The 18,482-nt window shown below is 43.2% G+C and overlaps 1 protein-coding gene across 1 annotated transcript; it reads left to right on the top strand.

Moving 5' to 3' along the window:
- Nucleotides 1-748: 748 nt before the first annotated feature.
- On the top strand, nt 749-18,369 carry LOC130564468 (multiple epidermal growth factor-like domains protein 6). Its single transcript, XM_057350549.1, has 37 exons — nt 749-865; nt 2,449-2,554; nt 2,762-3,001; nt 3,122-3,181; nt 3,304-3,495; nt 4,585-4,767; nt 4,875-4,994; nt 5,122-5,346; nt 6,308-6,449; nt 6,530-6,653; nt 7,746-7,937; nt 8,737-8,919; nt 9,008-9,202; nt 9,992-10,140; nt 10,316-10,484; nt 10,555-10,689; nt 10,768-10,920; nt 11,000-11,201; nt 11,286-11,426; nt 11,639-11,824; nt 11,918-11,989; nt 12,088-12,214; nt 12,317-12,450; nt 12,534-12,737; nt 13,949-14,098; nt 14,178-14,357; nt 14,437-14,553; nt 14,656-14,805; nt 14,938-15,090; nt 15,204-15,419; nt 15,514-15,618; nt 15,700-15,844; nt 15,930-16,141; nt 17,380-17,598; nt 17,803-17,909; nt 18,018-18,171; nt 18,266-18,369. Exons 1-37 carry the CDS (start codon nt 749-751, stop codon nt 18,367-18,369), a joined length of 5,763 nt encoding a protein of 1,920 aa, XP_057206532.1.
- The last annotated feature ends 113 nt before the right edge of the window (nt 18,370-18,482 follow it).

Below are 18,482 nucleotides of genomic sequence, written 5' to 3'. Positions count from 1 at the left end.
AAGCCCCTGCCACCAGCCGTCACGGGCGGAGGCTTTGTTTCTCTAACGGCGAGAAGCCACCCGGCACCGTAAGGGCCACTGGGGAAGCGCTATTTTCTCACTGAGGAAACGCGCTACGGAGACCACTTCCTACCATAGGGAGGAGTTTAGTGGAGACACCAACATGGTCTTGCCGGCAGGGGAGATCTCATGGAAGGAATGTGCGGACTGAATGGGGTACCGCGAGGTGGAGGTCAACCTAGGGGAGGTCATGGGTTACCAAGATGGGAACCAGATCATAAAGATACATCAGACGGAACCACCCTGCTTGGGGGGGTTACTTCGTGTGGGGCACTAGGTCCGGTTAGAGTTATGCGCTAGATAACTCCGCTGCTCTGCCCAGCCTGCCACCAGGAAGTGCTTAGTGATGGATGGAATGCCTATTCTTCACCCGGTGGGGAAAGAAGCGAGGCAGAAATAGCACACTGACCCACCTAGGAGGGGGGAAGGCACTTTCGCAGGTGTACGCCCTACCGGTCGCCGGTCTCACCTGTTGGTACCATGCAAGACTCGGGCTGACACCGGTTCCACGCGGAGGCTGTAGAACCTTGCGAAGGTATTGGGCGTAGCCCAACCCACAGCTCTGCAGATGCGTGCCAGAGAGGCGCCCTGAGCCAGTGCCCACGAGGAGGTTACACCCCGGTGGAGTGTGCCCTCACTACCATTGGGCACGGTGGGCACGGGATCTTGGGACCGGTACGCCATAGCGATGGTGTCCACGATCCAGTGCACCAATCTCTGTTTGGAGACAACCCTCCCCCTTTTGCTGACCTCCAGAACAGACAAAGAGCTGCTCAGAGCTCCTAAAGCTCTGTGTGAGGTCCAAGTAGAGGCGCACCGCGAGTACTGGACACAACGCGGATGGGGTTGGGTCTTCCTCCCCAGTGGGGAGTGCCTGCAAGTTCACCACCTGGTCTCGAAAGGGAGTGGTGGGAACTTTGGGCACGTAGCCGGGCCGGGGTCTCAGGATAACGTGAGAGTCTCCAGGCCCGAACTCTAGGCAATCAGTTGACACAGAGAATGCTTGTAGGTCCCCTACAGTCTTGATGGAGGCGAGCGCCACCAGGAGAACCGTCTTCATCGTAAGATGAGAAAGAGCGGCATCCTGCAGGGGCTCGAAAGGGGGCCTCTGGAGGCCCGCCAGGACCACATCGAGGTCCCAAGAGGGTACGGAGGGCGGACGAGGCCGATTCCGCTTTCTCGCGCCCCTTAGGAACCTAATGATCAGGTTGTGCTGTCCCAGAGACTTCCCAGTTACTGGTTCGTGTTGAGCGGCAATGGCGACTACATACACTTCAGTGTGGAAGGGGAGAGATTACTCTCAAGTCTCTCTTGTAGGAAGGACAACACATTCCCGATCGAGCAACTCCGCGGGTCTTCTCCTCGAGAAGAGCACCAGGACGAGAAGAGGCACCACTTAAAGGCGTACAGCCGCCTAGTGGCAGGAGCCCTAGCCTGAGTGATGATCTCAACCACCGCAGGGGGTAGGCCACCTCAGGATCTCCTCGTTCCGTCCAGGAGCCAGACATGGAGATTCCAGAGGTCTGGTCTTGGATGCCACAACATGCCCTTCCCCTGCGAAAGAAGGTCCTTCTTCAGGGCAATCGGCCAGGGGGAGTTGTCATCAGGAGCATTAGCTCCGAGAACCAAGTGCGGTTGGGCCAGTACAGCGCAACAAGTAGCACTTGATGCTTCTCTTCCCTGACCTTGCACAGGACCTGTGCAATGAGGCTCACTGGGGGGAAGGCGTACTTCCGCTTGCCCCGCGGCCAGCTGTGCGCTAGGGCATCCGTGCCGAGGGGGGCCTCGGGCAGGGAGTACCATAGCCTGCAATGGGTGGTGTCCAGGGAGGCGAACAGGTATACCTGTGCCTGCTTGAACTGCACCCAAATGAGCTGGACTACACGGGGGTGGAGTCGCCACTCTCCGCGAGGTGTCAACTGACGAGAGAGCGCATCGGCTGTCTGGTTCAGGTTGCCCGGGATGTGTGTGGTATGCAGGGACTTCGTCACCTGTTGACTCCACAGGAGGAGGAGTTGGGCGAGTTGTGGTAACTGTCGTGAGCGAATGCCACCTGATGGTTAATATACGCCACGGTAGTTGTGCTGTCCGACTGGACCAGCACGTGATTGTCCTGCACGAGAGGTTGCGTCCTCTTCAGTGCAAGCAGCACAGCCAACAACTCCAGGCAGTTGATATGCCAACGCAGGCGGGGGCCCGTCCATCGACCCGACATTACGTGCCCATTGCACACGGCACCCCAACCCTCTTGTAAGCTTTATTGTTTTTCTCACTATTGTCACATTGGGAAAAAAATGCCCAAATGTTAATGTTTTATAAAAACTTGGTAAAGTGGTGTTTTACAGATTAATAGAAACAAAATGTATATATTTTTATATACATTTTCAGTGTGGACCAGGGGAAGAACCCAACTTGAACCAGACTGTGTGTGTTGACTGTGCTGAAGGCTATTACTCAACTCTCTGCAGTGCCCAGTGTCAGTTGTGTCCGGCAGGTAAAACATACGCTCACATGTTTAATTCAAATACATTTTGTCTTGCTTGCACCTGCTAAAGTCAAAATAAACACAAACGTCTATGTCACAAAAGTGAATCACAACCCCATCTCTACCCTACAAACACACACTTAAAGAAACAAGAATGCTCAAAAATCTCCAAATATCTGATCTGATTAATTTGCTGTTGCACATGTCCTCCTTTAGGAACCTACTGTCCCTACAAAAAGATGTCTGAACCTCTGCCTTGTCCTGTGGGCCACTATTCAGACATCTCAGGCCAGAATGAATGTAAAAAATGCAATGGTCCGGCCTGCAAGATTACAGTGACTCCATCTGGGTCAAAGGGGCAGTCTCAGCTGGGTCAGAGGTCAAGACAGCTCATCTCCTGTCCACCCGGGACATACAGAGATGGAGAGAGATCAGACTGTGTTGTATGTCCTGTTGGTGAGTTATCATCTCATGTTGGGTTGGTTTAATTTTGTTATTTGAAGCTGGGTTCCAAATTTTGCTGTTATTTGGCAGGACATTATTGTGTTGCAAACATTGCGATACAATGTCCAGCAGGAACCTATGGACCGAAGGAGGGGCTTCAGAGAGAAAGGGACTGTGCTATCTGTCCTGCAGGTACTTCTTTTTTGCACACGTTAAATTATATTCAGATTTCATTTTACATGAGAGCTATTTGCTCATTTTGTTATGAAATTGTCATATGTATCATTATAGTTGAAATGTGCTTTTCATTTTAGGGTTTTACTGTTTGGAGGGCACCTCTCGCAGACCGAGTTCTCAGTTTCTGTGCCCACAAGGGTATTACTGTGAGGAGGGCACGGGCGTGCCGCATGGGTCACCTTGCCCGGCTGGAACTGCAGGAGGACAACTGGGTCAGACAAGTAGGGCAGCTTGCAAGAGATGCACAGAGGGTCGCTTCTGCCCCACAGGTAGGGACATGAACCTGTAACACATATGCATTTTTTTATATCTGTAAAAGGTCTTTATGTTTCCATTTAAATGTTTTGTACGTTAGATAGTCAAATCTAATCATGTAATAAGAACACAGTTGGCAATACAATGTCATTTTTAAACCTACATGTTTCCTGTTGTCAGCTGTTTCCTGCCTGTAACGTGCAGTTGATTGTGTAATGTAGAGAGTGTGTGATGTGGGTGAGGAGCGGAGAGAAGATGGAAAAATTTCTTTACAATGTTTTTAGAAGCTGATACCCTTTAATATTCTCTCTTTAGTTGATAAATGCATACAAAAGGAGTTCACTCATGAATTATCCGAAAGTATATGATTTGGTTTCTAGTGCATAACAAGTTATTTTACAAAATGTAAGAAAAATAGATCTGTCAATCTAAAAACATGTCCTTATACTTATAATCAGAGATATAATCAGAGTCTTATAGTTTAACATAGCTCTGCCTGAGATCTGAAGTTGTTGCTTAAAGGGACAGTTCACCCAAAAATGAAAATTCTGTCATCATTTATTCACCCTACATTTTGTTGTTCTGCTGAACACAAAGAAAGATATTTTGAAGAATGTTTGTAACTAAACAGTTCTTGGGCACTGCTGACTATTGGAAAAAATGGTACTATGGTAGTCAATGGTGCCCCAGAACTGTTTGTTTTCCCACATTCTTCAAAATAGCTTATTTAAGAAATGTATACAAATTTGAAACAATTCACAGTAAGTAAATTATGACAATATTTTAGGATGAACTATCCCTTTAAATAAAAGAATATACCATATTTAAATGCTGTACTATACAGTATATGTTCTATATTTGTTTACTGACCTCTAATATAATTAAAACCTGTTTTGGTTTGTAGGTTCTGCAGGTCCTGGTTTGCTTTGTGCTCGCGGGAGATACTGTCCAGCGGGAACACTTAGTGAGATATTATGCCCACAAGGAACCTTCACCCCTCACCAAGGAGCCCTAAGTAGAATTCCTTTAGTGTTCTTTAAAAATATCTATATAAATGACTTGTATTAATTCAGTCTCAATTTTCTTAATCTGTATTACCGTAGGTGTTAAAGACTGTTTAAAGTGTCCACCAGGCTTTTACTGTCCAGAAGGAACAAGTGACCCAATGTCCTGTCGGCCAGGCACATTTAACCCTCTGGAGGGGCAGGATGCTTTGACAGACTGCAGGCCTTGCTACCCGGGCAAAGCATGTACCCAAGTAGCACTGAAGTTTCCTGATGTGGATTGTATGCCAGGGTTAGTGCCTTTCACAGTTTTTAGAATTCCCTCGATATTGTATGTTTGAAAATCTACTTAGCTTCTCATTATATTTTTAGGTTTGTTTGTCCACCAGGTTCTGCTCGACCAAATGACCCATCCAATGCCTGCCCTCCTGGTACACTTAGCAACCGCACCGACCTCACTGACCTCTCCCAGTGCCAGCTGTGCCCTGCACGTTATGCCTGCTTTCGAGGTACCAGCCTCACAAGCTTGCCGTTGCTAATGCCATGCTCTACCAGTTGAGCTACAGAGACACAGACCTTTTATTCTATCATAAACATACATACATTTCACTCCGATTAACAATTTTTATCTTTTAGGCACTGGTGGCATCCAAAGACCACCACTTCTCTGCTTTCCTGGACATTACTGCCCCACGGGCACTATGTTCTCCACTCAGCATAAGTGTCCTGCTGGTACCTGGAGCGATCGAAGTGGGCTGGAGTCAGAAAGCGAGTGCCGTCTGTGTCCACGAGGCTGGTACTGCTTAGCAGGAGTGGGTGCCCCCTCTGGGAGATGCAACTCTGGACACTATTGTCCTGAAGGTACTGGAGCTTTTGACCTAAATGTTCTTTTTTCACCTCCAATAAAACATGATTTGCAGTTTTGCAATTGTTTGCAGCTGTTCACAAAAAGCTTTCACACAGTGACATCCTTTATGAAAAAATCACCAGGTTTTACAACAGTAATCATGTTTTTTGGTTTTAACTGTAGTAAAACCATGGTTATTTTTTCATAAAGGATGTCACCGTGTGTAAGCTTTTTGTGAACAACTGCAACTGCTCCCATAGTAGGAAAAATTACTCTATCATTTTTTTGTTCTGTTGAACACAAGACATTTTGAAGAATGTAGGACAGCAAACAGTTCTGGGGCACTTTTGACTACAATTGTTTTTTTCCTACTAAGGTAGTCAATGGGTGTTGAGATCTGTTTGGTTATAAGCATTATTCCAAATATTTTTCTCTGTGTTCATCAGAACAAAGAAATTTATACACATTTGGAACAACTCGAAGGTGGGTAAATGATGACAGACTTTTCATTTTTGGGTGAAGTATCCCTTTAAGCAAGTACAAGTACAGCTTCTTTCTATTAAGCTGAATGAGGAAACAGCTTCAAAACTGTTTGTCAACATTAAATTTCAAATCATGCTAAATGCAAGCTATAATTTTCAAGTTTGTTTTGCAAATTTTGCAACTTTTTAGCTTTAGAAGCCAATTCTGAAGTAAACAAACAAGCAATGCCTTTATAAAAATCAGAATTAACTTCTAAATGGCAGTGCTTTCAATCCTATGGTCATCATAGTAAGCATTCATATGCGAGTATCATCTTTTCTCCTTGTATTGTTTCTTATGTGTTTATCTTTTTTTGCAAATTAACTCTTAATATACAGTATTGATGAAATGTAAGAGCTGAATTATTTGTATAAAATGCATTGTAAGATGCATAAATGTAAATGTTTAATTGTCATTAGGTTCTATGTACACTATACACATGTATCTTTACAGGTACATTGTATGGCTCACAGCATCCATGCCCTCCAGGCACGTACAGCACAAAGATGGGTAATGGTGGAAAAGAGGATTGTCAGATCTGTCCGGAGGGCTACTACTGTAAGGAAGGAACATCTAAACCATCCCCCTGTCCACCGTAAGTAGCAGAATCATTGACTACAAAGAATCAAGTTAATCTGGGGTAAGAGTTCATTGCGATGTTGTCTGTGTGTCCAGGGCAACATTTCGTCGAAAGAAAGCGGGGAAAAGCTCTGAGGATTGCTTGGCGTGTCCTGCTGGCTACTTCTGTCCACAATCAGCCTCTATCAATCCAAAAGTCTGTGGAACAGGAAGTTACTCTGTATGTATAAATGCTCATTGTATTTTGATTAGGGCTGTCAACGTTAACGCATGCGATTAAATCTTTCAAATTAACGCGTGAAAAATATTTAACGCAATTAACGCAGCATCCGTTTGTTTTGACATCCTTTGTCTAGCGTTACATTATGTAATCACGCTGTTATTCGTGTACAGGCTTTTAAACCACTTAAGCGCGATTTGAAACAGTTGCTTCGACGCGTTCAATGAAAATAGACAGCTTCTAAACTGTGGGACGCGGCAAAACGCAACGCGAGGTCCAGTCTGGTGTAAACAGTCACGGGCTGAAGGCTGCGTCGGTGAATCTCTGTCAGACAGCGCATCCGTGTTAAGTTCTCTTTCGTGCTTGAATGGATAAAACCATACAAGATTATGTCAGAAAGCCCGTTTTGTCGAGCATTTTCTTTAGCAAGCCTTCAAAGTGTAAAATAAAATCTTAAATGAATGCAAAGAGTTGTGAAAATGGGAGTGCGGTGACGGTCAGATCTGCGTACTAAGACAGCTCTTAAAGGGGCCGCGCTCTTAAACGTGCTGCTGTGACTCCTGTCACTAATGTTAATCAAAGAACAAAATAAAAGAAATCAATGTGATTTTGAAGCTTTAATGAGAATTCTTCTGCATTTAATTGATAATTTAGCATTAAAGACTGTAAAGTGTTTGAGAACTTCCTTCAATTTCTGTATATTTCATGATAGCTCTCAATTATATTGTTGAATGGCTGTAGTTAATGTTAAAATCAATCAATTTAATAGAGACATCAGTTACAGTACTAATATCAAAATGTTTTCTTTCATTCATAAAATGACGCTGTTAAAGAAATATGTTGTTTCTACATCAATTTGAAGATTAAATGTGAAATTATTCAAATGTAAAAGTATATTTTAAAATATTATTGTTATGTGTGATTAATCGTGATTAATCACAGAAAATGTTTGATTAATCTGATTAATTTTTTTTAAACGATTGACAGCACTAATTTTGATACATGTTTGCAATTTGTAATAATTTAAGTGTCCCTCTGTGAACTTCATACATCATCTAAACCTCTCGGTTCCATCTTTCTCTTTTCTCTTAGGACAAAGGGTCAGAGGAGTGCCTGCCATGTTTGTCGGGTCACTATTGCAGCAATGAGACCACCAGTGCGGAGGCCATGCTGAGAGTAATGGTCTGCCCTCCTGGTTTTCTCTGCTCGCAGGGTCTAGATCGAGAACCCCAGCGCTCAGCAGTATTCTGCCCAATAGGCTTCTACTGTCCGGGCGGAAATGTTGTAAGTATCATTTCAAGGGTCAGAGACATCATGACCATCGTTGACAAACATGTCAGATGATCAATGGTTCGAAACATAGCAATTATTTTATTTTCTATTATTTACACGCTACTCAGGATCCTAATCCTGTACCTTGCCCCAAGGGAACCTACAGTCGACAGCCAGGTCTACGTGACCCCTCAGACTGCACCAAGTGTCCGGAGGGAAAATACTGTTACACAGAGAATCCTCAGGAAGAGGCTATTATTGAACCAGTATGGCTTAGCTGTTGTGTAAACTGTTCCTGTATGCTGCTCTAGGGTTAATAAATTAAAAAAAATCTATAAAACCAATAAAATAAATATGGTTTATTCTTCACATTAAAGGAACGGTTCACCCAAAAATTCTGTCTTCATTTACTTACCCCCAAGTTGTTCCAAATCTGTATAGAGTCCTTTGTTCTGATGAACACAGAGAAAGCTATTTGGAAGAATTCTTGTAACCAAACAGTTCTTCATTGACTACCATAGTACGAAAATTACAATGATAGTCAAAAAGTGCCCCAGAACTGTTTGCTTTCCTACATTCTTCAAAATATCTTCTTTTTTGTTCAACAGAACAAAGCGATTTTTCCTACTATGGTAGTCAATGGTGTCTTGTGTAGTTTTGTAATCTTAGAGCCTCTAGCAATTTCATAATATAAAAAATACAAGAATATCTCTGTAATTATAATCATGTATAATATACTGTATATATCAAATTATGACTAAATGTCAACTTTCGGGTGAATTATTCCTAAACAAATATTCCATTCTCTCAGACAGGAAACTGTCCTGATGGATACTTCTGTCCTCCTGGTACTGGACATCCAAACTCATTCCCGTGCCAGACAGGCTTCTTCAGGAATGACTCATATGGCCATAGTGGAGAAGCTTGTGTCAAGTGTCCCTCTGGATACTTCTGTCCTACTCCGGCCACAAACACTCCTACAGTCTGTCCACAGGTCAATATATGTTCAAATGTTTGTGTAACATAAGCCTTTTTGTCTGAAGTGGTTCATATGCTTTCCTCTCTGTTGCTTTTACTGTCAGGGTTTCTATTGTATTGAGGGGAGCTCAGCACCAGAGCCATGCGCAGAAGGCATGTACGGATCCCGGCCTGGCCTAAGTGAAGCATTACATTGCACCCCTTGTAGTGGAGGCAAATACTGCACAGGACTGGGCAGAACTGAGCCCACGGGGAACTGTGAAGGAGGATTCTACTGTAGACAAGCATCTACAAGTCCAGTAAGATGTTTTAGATTAAAACAATAATTTTGTTGCCTTTAAAAGTGCTGTGTATATTTTTTGGGAGGATCTAGTGACAGAAATGCAATATTATATACATATCTATGTGTTCAGAGGTGTATAAAGACCTTACATAATGAAGCGTTGTGTTTTTATTATCTTAGAATGAGCTATTTCTATCGACATACATTCCTGCATGGAATTCACCATGTTGTTTCTACAGTAGCCCTAAACGGACAAACTGCTAGAGAGCGCGTTTCGTATACATGATCTCCTTTGGCAAAGAATCGAAAACGTGACGACAACTTAGTACTGTGTCAGGTGCCGCCGTAGTGCTTTGAAAGGGAGGGGGAGGGGTGGAGTAGACAGTTGGTTGCAATTCACAACCTCACCACTAGATGCTGCTAAATTTCATACATTGGACCTTTAAAGGTTCTTAAAGTGATAGTTCACACTCCCAAAAAATATCATCATTTACTCACCCTCTTGTCATTTCAAACCTGTATGACTTTATTTCTTCCGCAGAACACACAAGAAGATATTTTGAAGAATGTTGTTAACTGGCCTCCATTCACTTGCATTGATTTTGTGTCCATACAATAGAAATGAATGGGGGCCAGTGCTGTTCGGTTACCAACATTCTTCAAAAAATCTTCTTTTGTGTTGTGCGGGAGATAGAAAGTCATAAAGGTTTGAATTGACAAGAGGGTGAGTAAATGATGACAGAATTTTCATTTTTTGGGTGAACTACCACTTTAACACTTACGCTTTGTTTTCCCACTCTGACAGATTCCTCCTGATGGTCCTAAAGGCGGTGTGTGTCCTTCTGGCAGTTTTTGTCCATCAGAGTCAGTTTACCCACAGCCTTGTCCTCCAGGAACATACAGTAACAGTACAGGTCTCCAACATGCAGAGCAGTGTGTCAGCTGTCCTCCAGGGTAGGATCACAAGAAGTCATAATTTCAATAAAAGGAATAAGTGAAATAAAAGTAATATTATACACATTTTCTGAGATGTATAGTGTACATATATATTTACCCCTTGTGGCAGATTTTTTAAATATTTTTTACCCAATTAAATCCAGTTCCACTTATAAGTGCTTTGTTTTTACAGCTTTTATTGTTTAGGAACTAACTCCACATTCCCAACTGGTCCATGTTTTGCTGGCTATTACTGCATTGGAAGTTCAGCCACTCCCGTCCAACATGAAGCTGAGGAGGGACATTATGCTTTAGAAGGAGCTGTGAGGGCTGAACCCTGCCCACTGGGAACTTTCCAACCAGTAAGCCATGTCCTTTAAATATTTACATTAGGGAGAATGCAGTTTCAGAGTCTAACTTTTTTTTTTTTAGGGAAGAGGCTACAAGTCATGCATTGAGTGTCAAACAGGGCGACTGTGCAACAAGACAGGCCTGTCCCATCAGCCCCTCTGCCCACCAGGACACTACTGCCCGGCTGGAACTTTAATTGCCCACCCATGCCCTCCTGTCAGTATCCAGCTTTATTTTCAATGTACTCCAAACTGGATTTGCTTATCTGATCTTTCGTTTGTTATATATGTGAAGGGCACGTACACGGCAAGTTCAGGTGCGGAGGATTTGGAACATTGTGGCCCATGTGATGCTGGTCAGAACTGCCACTCACCTGGACTAACTGCTCCTCAAGGACCCTGTGAAGCTGGTTTTTACTGCACTGGTGGATCTCACACAGCCAGTCCGGTAACCACAAACTACACTGATCAGTAGGAATCATTCTGAACCCAACAATCCATCATTGATTCTTCTGTCTTTTTTACAGGTTAGCTCTAGGTATGGTGACATTTGTCCTGCAGGTTATTATTGTCCATCAGGCACCAGACACCCACATGAGTTCCCCTGTCCTCCTGGCACTTGGAGTAACGCACTTGGGGCTCAGAGCGTGTCGTCCTGTTGGCTTTGCCCTGCTGGTTTCTTCTGCAATAGCTCTGGCCTCATTCAGCCAACAGGAATATGTGCTCCTGGTGTGAATATGCATAATATCAAATCCTTACAGAATTCTGTTTATTTTTACACCTGACCGGAGTTCTTTACTCTGTCACATACAGGGTTTTATTGTGCGGGTGGTGCCAAGACTGCCATGCCTGAGGATGGGGCGACAGGAAACAGGTGTCCGGCTGGTTATTACTGTCCACAGGGATGCACCTCACCTCTGCATTGCCCTGATGGAACGTATTCAAATAGCTCAGGTACACAATATTTACTTGATCTTAAACTACATCCAGGATTTACTCCATCAGTTTTATCACTAAAGTGTCTATGCATGTTTCTCAGGACAGGTAATAAAGCCCACAATTTCTTGAGTCATGCAAAATGATTAATTTGTTCCTTTAGCTTATATTTAGCATCGTCAACTCAAGAGTAACTTGCGTTGTTGTTAATGTGTGTGCTGTGAATGCAGGTGCTGCACAATGCAGTGACTGCCCCCTCGGATGGCTGTGTTTGGAAGGCGAGGGGCTCCAGTTGTGTCCCAAGGGACATTACTGCCTGGGGGGCACAGTGGATGACATTCTCCCCTGCCCTCCAGGCACATACAGCCCCAAAGCAGGACAAAGCCAAGTAGAGCAGTGTTTACTGTGCTCAGCTGGTGAGAGCAGTGCCCCTGCTTTACTTACACCATTGGCAGTATTAATAGCATTGGTCTAGTATTATGTTCATCATACCCACCTATCATTTTAAGGAATGTTTTGTGAAGACTGGGGACTAGTTGAACCCACTGGTCCCTGCCAGGCTGGGTATTTTTGCCTAGCAGGTATGTCAAACTACTTTTAGTATATTTAGTGTAATTATCCTTTTTTTAGATCATGATGTTCATGATGTGGTTTATGTATGCTCATTTGACTTTCGTAGGTGTAAACTTTCAGAATCCCGATGCGAATATTAGCACGGGGGTGGGTGGGCCGTGTCCTGTGGGGCATTACTGTCCTGAGGGCACGGGTTTGCCTTTACCCTGCCTGCTTGGCACATTTTCAAACAGGTACTTTATAGTGTTGCACATTCAAGTACTTTACAAAATGACTGTGTGATGAAGAGTTGGATTAGATAAATGACTGACAGAGTTTAATATGTGTCTACATAGTCTTTATGTAACTACAAGCTCCGGTTGCACTGTGTGTCCTGCGGGGAAGTTCTGCAGTTCGGTTGGCTTAAGCAGACCATCTGGACTGTGCCAAGAAGGTTTTTACTGCCCTCCTGGGTCAACATCATCAACAGGTTTGATCGTCGTATGATGTACAGTATATCTGTGATGTTCTGTATGTGCTATAGTATTGACTTTAGTATTATGATTTGTGTAGGTTCTGGTTCTGAAGGTGGTCTCTGTCCCCAAGCACACTTTTGCCCCACTGGCAGTGCCATCCCTGTTCCCTGCCCTGCGGGTACTTATACCAACCTCACAGGGCAGATTAAGTGTACTCCATGCCATGCTGGATACTACTGCCCAGAGAGCACCAGCAAATACACACTGTTCCCCTGTCCTCCTGGATTCTACTGCCCTGATGGTATGAGACTGAATTACAGTAGTGGCTAAAAGTGATGTCCGGGGGCATATTTGTACAATATTTACTTTAAACACACCCTTAGGTTAGATTAAAGGGACATTCCACCCAAAATTGAAAATTCTGTCATCCTTTATTCACCCTCAAGTTATTCCAAACCTGTATACATTTCTTTGTTCTGTTGAACACAAAGAAAGATATTTGGAACAATGTGAGCAACTGACATTTCTGGGACACCATTGACCATTTCCTACCATAGTAGGAAAAAATATTGTATGATTTTTTTGTTCTGTTGAACACAAAATGAGATATTCTGAAGAATGTAGGAAAGCAAACAGTTCTAGGTCAACTTTAACTCCAATTTTAATTTTTCCTACTATGGTAGTCAATGATGTCTCAGAAATGTCAGTTGCTAACATTTTACCAAATATCTTTCTGTGTTTACAGGAAATTTATACAGAAATGTATACAGGTTTGGAACAACTTTGGGGCGGGAGTAATTCATGACAGAATTTTCATTTTGGGTGGAGTATCAAAATATGCAGAGCATGGTAAAGCTTTCCTCTAGCTCAGTGGTTAGAGAACAGCGCTAACAATGCCAAGATCATGGGTTCGATCCCAGGGGTTGCACGTACTCAGAAACAAATGAATAATATAATGCAATTTAAGTCGCTTTGGATAAACGCGTCTGCCAAATGTAAAAATTGATAAAACCCTAAACTTATAAGGTGTTTATTGGACAAAATTATATTTTATTATATACTGAAAACAAAGCATAGAAAAAGCATAGAAAAAGGTCACGGAAAATAATAATAAAGAGCAAAGATGTCAATTGTCCAAAGTTGGACATCACTTTTGGCCACTACTGTACAAATTAGTAAAAAAAACTATTGTGTCCTTCTTGAAAAAATCTCATGAATACAGGAATAAGAAATGAAAAAAGAATTGGTCGTCACACTTAGTTTGTTCCAAACCTGTATGCTGTTATATTTTTAAAGAACGTATAATGAGGATTTGAAGAATGCGAGGAACAGGCCGTTATTTAAGTTAAATAGGTGCCAAAGTGCCACCTTAAGATGATATAAGAAGAGTATAATGCAAAATGTTCAACTATATCTTTAACATGCAGATGATATGCAGACGTCAGTTTTGAAGCATCAGTCCTCAGGATAATCTTTGTATCTTTGTACCTCAGTATAAGTGTTTGCTTTCAGGCACAAAGCACGCCACCCAGTTCCCCTGCCCACGAGGCTATTACAACCCTGAGCCGATGACCCACAGCCTGGACAGCTGTCTGCCCTGTCCTCCAGGACACTACTGTGAGAAAGAGAGACTGGCTACTGTATCTGGGAAATGTAAAGCTGGTAAGTACATCAACTGACAGTTTTCAGTTAAAATATGTATCATTTTTATAGTGACCTGATGCTAAAAATCATCATCTAGGATGGTTCTGTGTATCTGCCGCCTGGAATGCTCAGCCCTTTGATCTGGACAACTACACAAATGCTAACTGTCTGTGCCCTGCGTCCTCCACCGGGGGTAGATGCCAGGAAGGCTTCTACTGCCCATCAGGGAGCTCTGAACCTCTTTCCTGCCCTCCAGGAGCCTTCTGCAATGCAACAGGTGACTATCACATGCAGTGCATGTGTCTCTTTATTCAACCCAGTTGCGTTAATGAAACTGAAATGATTGAAATGATCAGGTCTAGCCCTCCCAAGTGGACCATGTTCTCCTGGGTATTACTGCACTAGGGAAGCAACTTCATCAAAACCCACAGATGGTATCACAGGAAATATTTGCCCTCCAGGAACCTACTGTGGTAATAAAAATGATTTACTTACTGTATGTCATTTAAACCAGTCTCAACAGTTCTTTAATAAACTTAAAATTAAAAATAAAAGTTCAAATCTTTTATTCCCAGATGAAGGCTCCAGTGCTCCAGAGCCATGTCCTGCAGGGACTTTCTCCCCAGTAGCAGGTCTGGTAAGCCAGGACCTGTGTCGACCCTGCAGAGCAGGTTACCACTGTGAAACCACAGGTCTTCAAGCTCCTACAGCCCCCTGCAGGGAGGGTGAGAGTGAGACATAGCACAGTCCAATACCTCAGTCATATCTGATAAAGCAGACCCATACATTTGTGAAACACAAAACAAACACTATATCTTTTCAGCCTTTGCACCTTGTCCTTGTGCCTTTTTTGGTAGGTTACTGGTGCCCCCCTGGTCAGATGGATGGCCTAGCTTTGCTGTGTCTGCTCGGTCATTATTGTCCCACAGGAAGTCCTGTCCCAATTCTTTGTCCTTCCGGGACATATCAGGACAAACAGAAACAAGTGAACTGTACAATGTGTACATCAGGTAAGATTGTGCTGTCTCCAAAGAACATTGCGTTTTATTTCGAATATATGACACTTATATTTGATATGATATATGATATATTTCCTATATTATGTATTCCTTTTCTTAACCAGGTTTTTATTGTGACGAGGCATTCGGAGCTGCAAATATGTCTGTCCTGCAGCCTTGTCCAAAGGGACATTACTGTCCTCAAGGAACAGGTTATGCCAAACAATTTCCATGCCCAGCTGGCACCTATAACCCCAGTGAGCGCACGGACAGCCAGAGTGCCTGTCTGTTGTGTCCATCAGGGCATTTCTGTCCAGTTGTGGGACTAGAAGAACCTACAGGTGAGACTGACATGCAGCTAATCCTTTCACAGTAGTGACTTGTGGATTCCCCATATGTTTGCATTATAAGCCCTGTGCTTAAATTAACTTGTAGGACTCTGTCTGGCTGGTTTCTGGTGCAAACAGGGCTCCGTCTCACCAAGCCCTGTGGACGGTCTTTTGGGTGCTGAATGTCCACTTGGTCACTACTGTTCTAAAGGTGTTGTAAAAATCTTATGAGATATTTTGTACAATTGATGATATTAGAATTTTTACACACTGTGTTACTTTCTTACTGCAGGCACTGCCAATCCTGTGCCCTGTCCGGTGGGCACGTGGTCCAACAGCACAAGACTCAGAAGCGCAGAGGAATGCCAGCCGTGCCCTGGAGGGTTTTACTGTGCTTCTACTGGTCTTACTGAGCCCACTGGACACTGTTCGGATGGGTATGAGCCAGATTTTATGCAATCTGTTACGGCAATACAGCTGATGAATGTAACCAGCATCATAATGCATTATATTTCCCAAAAGGTTTTATTGTGCTGAGAAATCAAAGACACCCACTCCCACCGATGGGATCTCCGGCCAGGTCTGCCCAGAGGGTCATTACTGTCCTGCTGGAGCCACTCAACCTGTGCCATGTGATCCAGGGACTTTTATTACTGTCACTCAGGCATCACAGTGCTGGCCTTGCACAGCTGGCTGGTACTGTGTGGATGGCATCCGCTTGATGTGCCCAGCTGGTTGGTCCTTTTGTCTTTTATTGGTTGGGCTGCTTACTGGATACATTGCAGTACATACTGCAAACTCACTGCTTATTTTTAAAGCAGCAATTAACAATTGTCACACGTCCTGGCCAAAGTACATGTTTAATGTACATGTTTAATTAATGGTCTGGCTACCATTCTGTACAATAAATAAAAGCATATATATTACTGGATTTTTAATTGGATTTTGATGACTCAAGCAAAACATGGCTGATGATATTTTCTATCCCCTTCTATACAGGCAATTGTATACTGTGCACAGCATACACATCACATACTATAGAAATATTTTCAGCTATTTTCAAAATCAAGCCCAAATAACTCCTCAAAGAGCCACTGAAGGGCCTTGAAATCTTGGCTTTGTTTGATGCATTGATGTCATTTCCACATCGAAATTAGGGCAGGACAAATTGAGTGTCTCTTGTCCTTTTAAAATAGCTAATAGCAGGGTGGACACTAGATTCAAGAGAACTCTTGATTGGTAAGGAAAATTTGACGAGGAGCTAAAGTGCTGAATGATGTCATAAAAATAGCTAATCCATTTTGATTGAGGTGAAAGACTAAGGGCAAGATTTACTAACAGCTTGCGGCAGCACAGACACTTCTTTTGGCATAAAAAACTACTGTTGGTATTTGCTAAAGACATGCAGTGAAATTTGGGCTGAAAAGGCATGGACACAGCTGTTTTTGCAACTGACCGTATTGCATATGCATTTGTAGGAGTTTCCTCTTCAGACGCAAACTTTATGGGAGGAGTAGGCTACCATTGTACTGGTATTTGCGGATTTATTTAACGTTCCAAAAAAGCATGTCTTAAAACCTGTGCTAATTTGCGCTGCTCTTGGTAGTTTGTGTTGGTAATTATGGGAATGAGATATTGCGGCTGTTTTTTTATGTGCGCCTTGTTAGTAAATCACCCGCAGAAAATTCCACTCCCATGGGCGCTTTTTTGAAATTGCGCTCTCGTGCTATTTTGCCCCGTTTAGTAAATCTATCTTAAATCTTCCAAATATGAATGTTGTCAATGTTTTTGGATCACACTAGTTTATAAATATCCCTAAGATTAACATTGATACTAAAAACCATAAGATTTTGATTTCATGGGGACTTTAAATTGAAAACAGCACCACATGGGAGATATATCACACAAACACATTCATAGTTTACCGGAATCAAAATCAGATTTTGTTACAGATTAATCTGTTTGCCCATAGGTTTCTACTGTCCTGAGGGAACGGGGTATGACTGGAGACCATGTCCAGCAGGGACATACAGCCCTGATTCTGGCCTGAACACCATGTCTCAGTGTAGGGAATGTGATGCAGGACACTACTGCTCTCTTCAGAACTCCACCTTTGTCTCTGGAAAATGTTCTGAAGGATATTACTGCTCGCGAGGGAACATCTCACCTCAACCTCTCACACAGTCTGCAGGTGATGAGACAGCAACATCGCTGTTATCTGTTTATATCAATGAACCACATTTAACAGTACCATAATGACGAATAAAATACAAAAAAAAAAAAACGTAAACCAAAAATGCAAATTCTGTAATAATTTACTCACCCTCATTCCACACATATGATTTTTTTCATCTTTGTAAGTCGGAATCTGATTAATTGATTGTTATTTGTAAAGGAGAGGGAGGATCCTGTCCTGTAGGTCACTTTTGTCTACAAGGCACAGCTGAACCCCAGCCTTGTCCAGAAGGCACTTACAGTAACAAAACCAAACTGGTCAAAGCGGTAAAAAACATTTCTCTACTGTACACTGTACATGTATTAGCATGAGATTCACTACTTTATCATAATTCGGTTCCACGTGTTAAGCCCACAGACACTGTTTTCTAACAGGAGGAGTGTTTGCAATGCCCCGCCGGTCATTACTGTGACAGATCTGGGCTGACTGAACCCAGCGGAGAATGCTGGGAAGGTTTTTACTGCAGACAGGAAGCCATACTTCCCAACAACCCGATCACAGATCACAGAGGAGGACCGTGTCCGACAGGTAACTGACAAATCGCCCAATTCAGGGTGGATTAAATACACCCACCTTCCCCTCATACCGGCCCACTTCATCCGGTTCTCTGCTCCATGCGTAGGTTATTTTTGCTCTAGAGGCTCAGCCGCTCCTCAAGCCTGTCCAGAAGGATCCGTCAGCAGCGGAGAGAGGCAGGCCAGCTGCAGCTTGTGCCCCCAGGGGTAGATGCACACTTATGCTCTTATAAGCTTGTGATTATATTTCATGTAGCTCATTATGTAAATACTTAAGAGCATTTAACGTTTAAAGTGATAGTTCGCCCAAAAATGCCATTTCTG

This window comes from Triplophysa rosa, linkage group LG14 (genome assembly GCF_024868665.1).
Source record: "Triplophysa rosa linkage group LG14, Trosa_1v2, whole genome shotgun sequence".
NCBI classification, from domain to species: domain Eukaryota; kingdom Metazoa; phylum Chordata; class Actinopteri; order Cypriniformes; family Nemacheilidae; genus Triplophysa; species Triplophysa rosa.
Note: the sequence above shows the minus strand (reverse complement) of the source record. Positions and strands in the feature narration are given on the sequence as shown.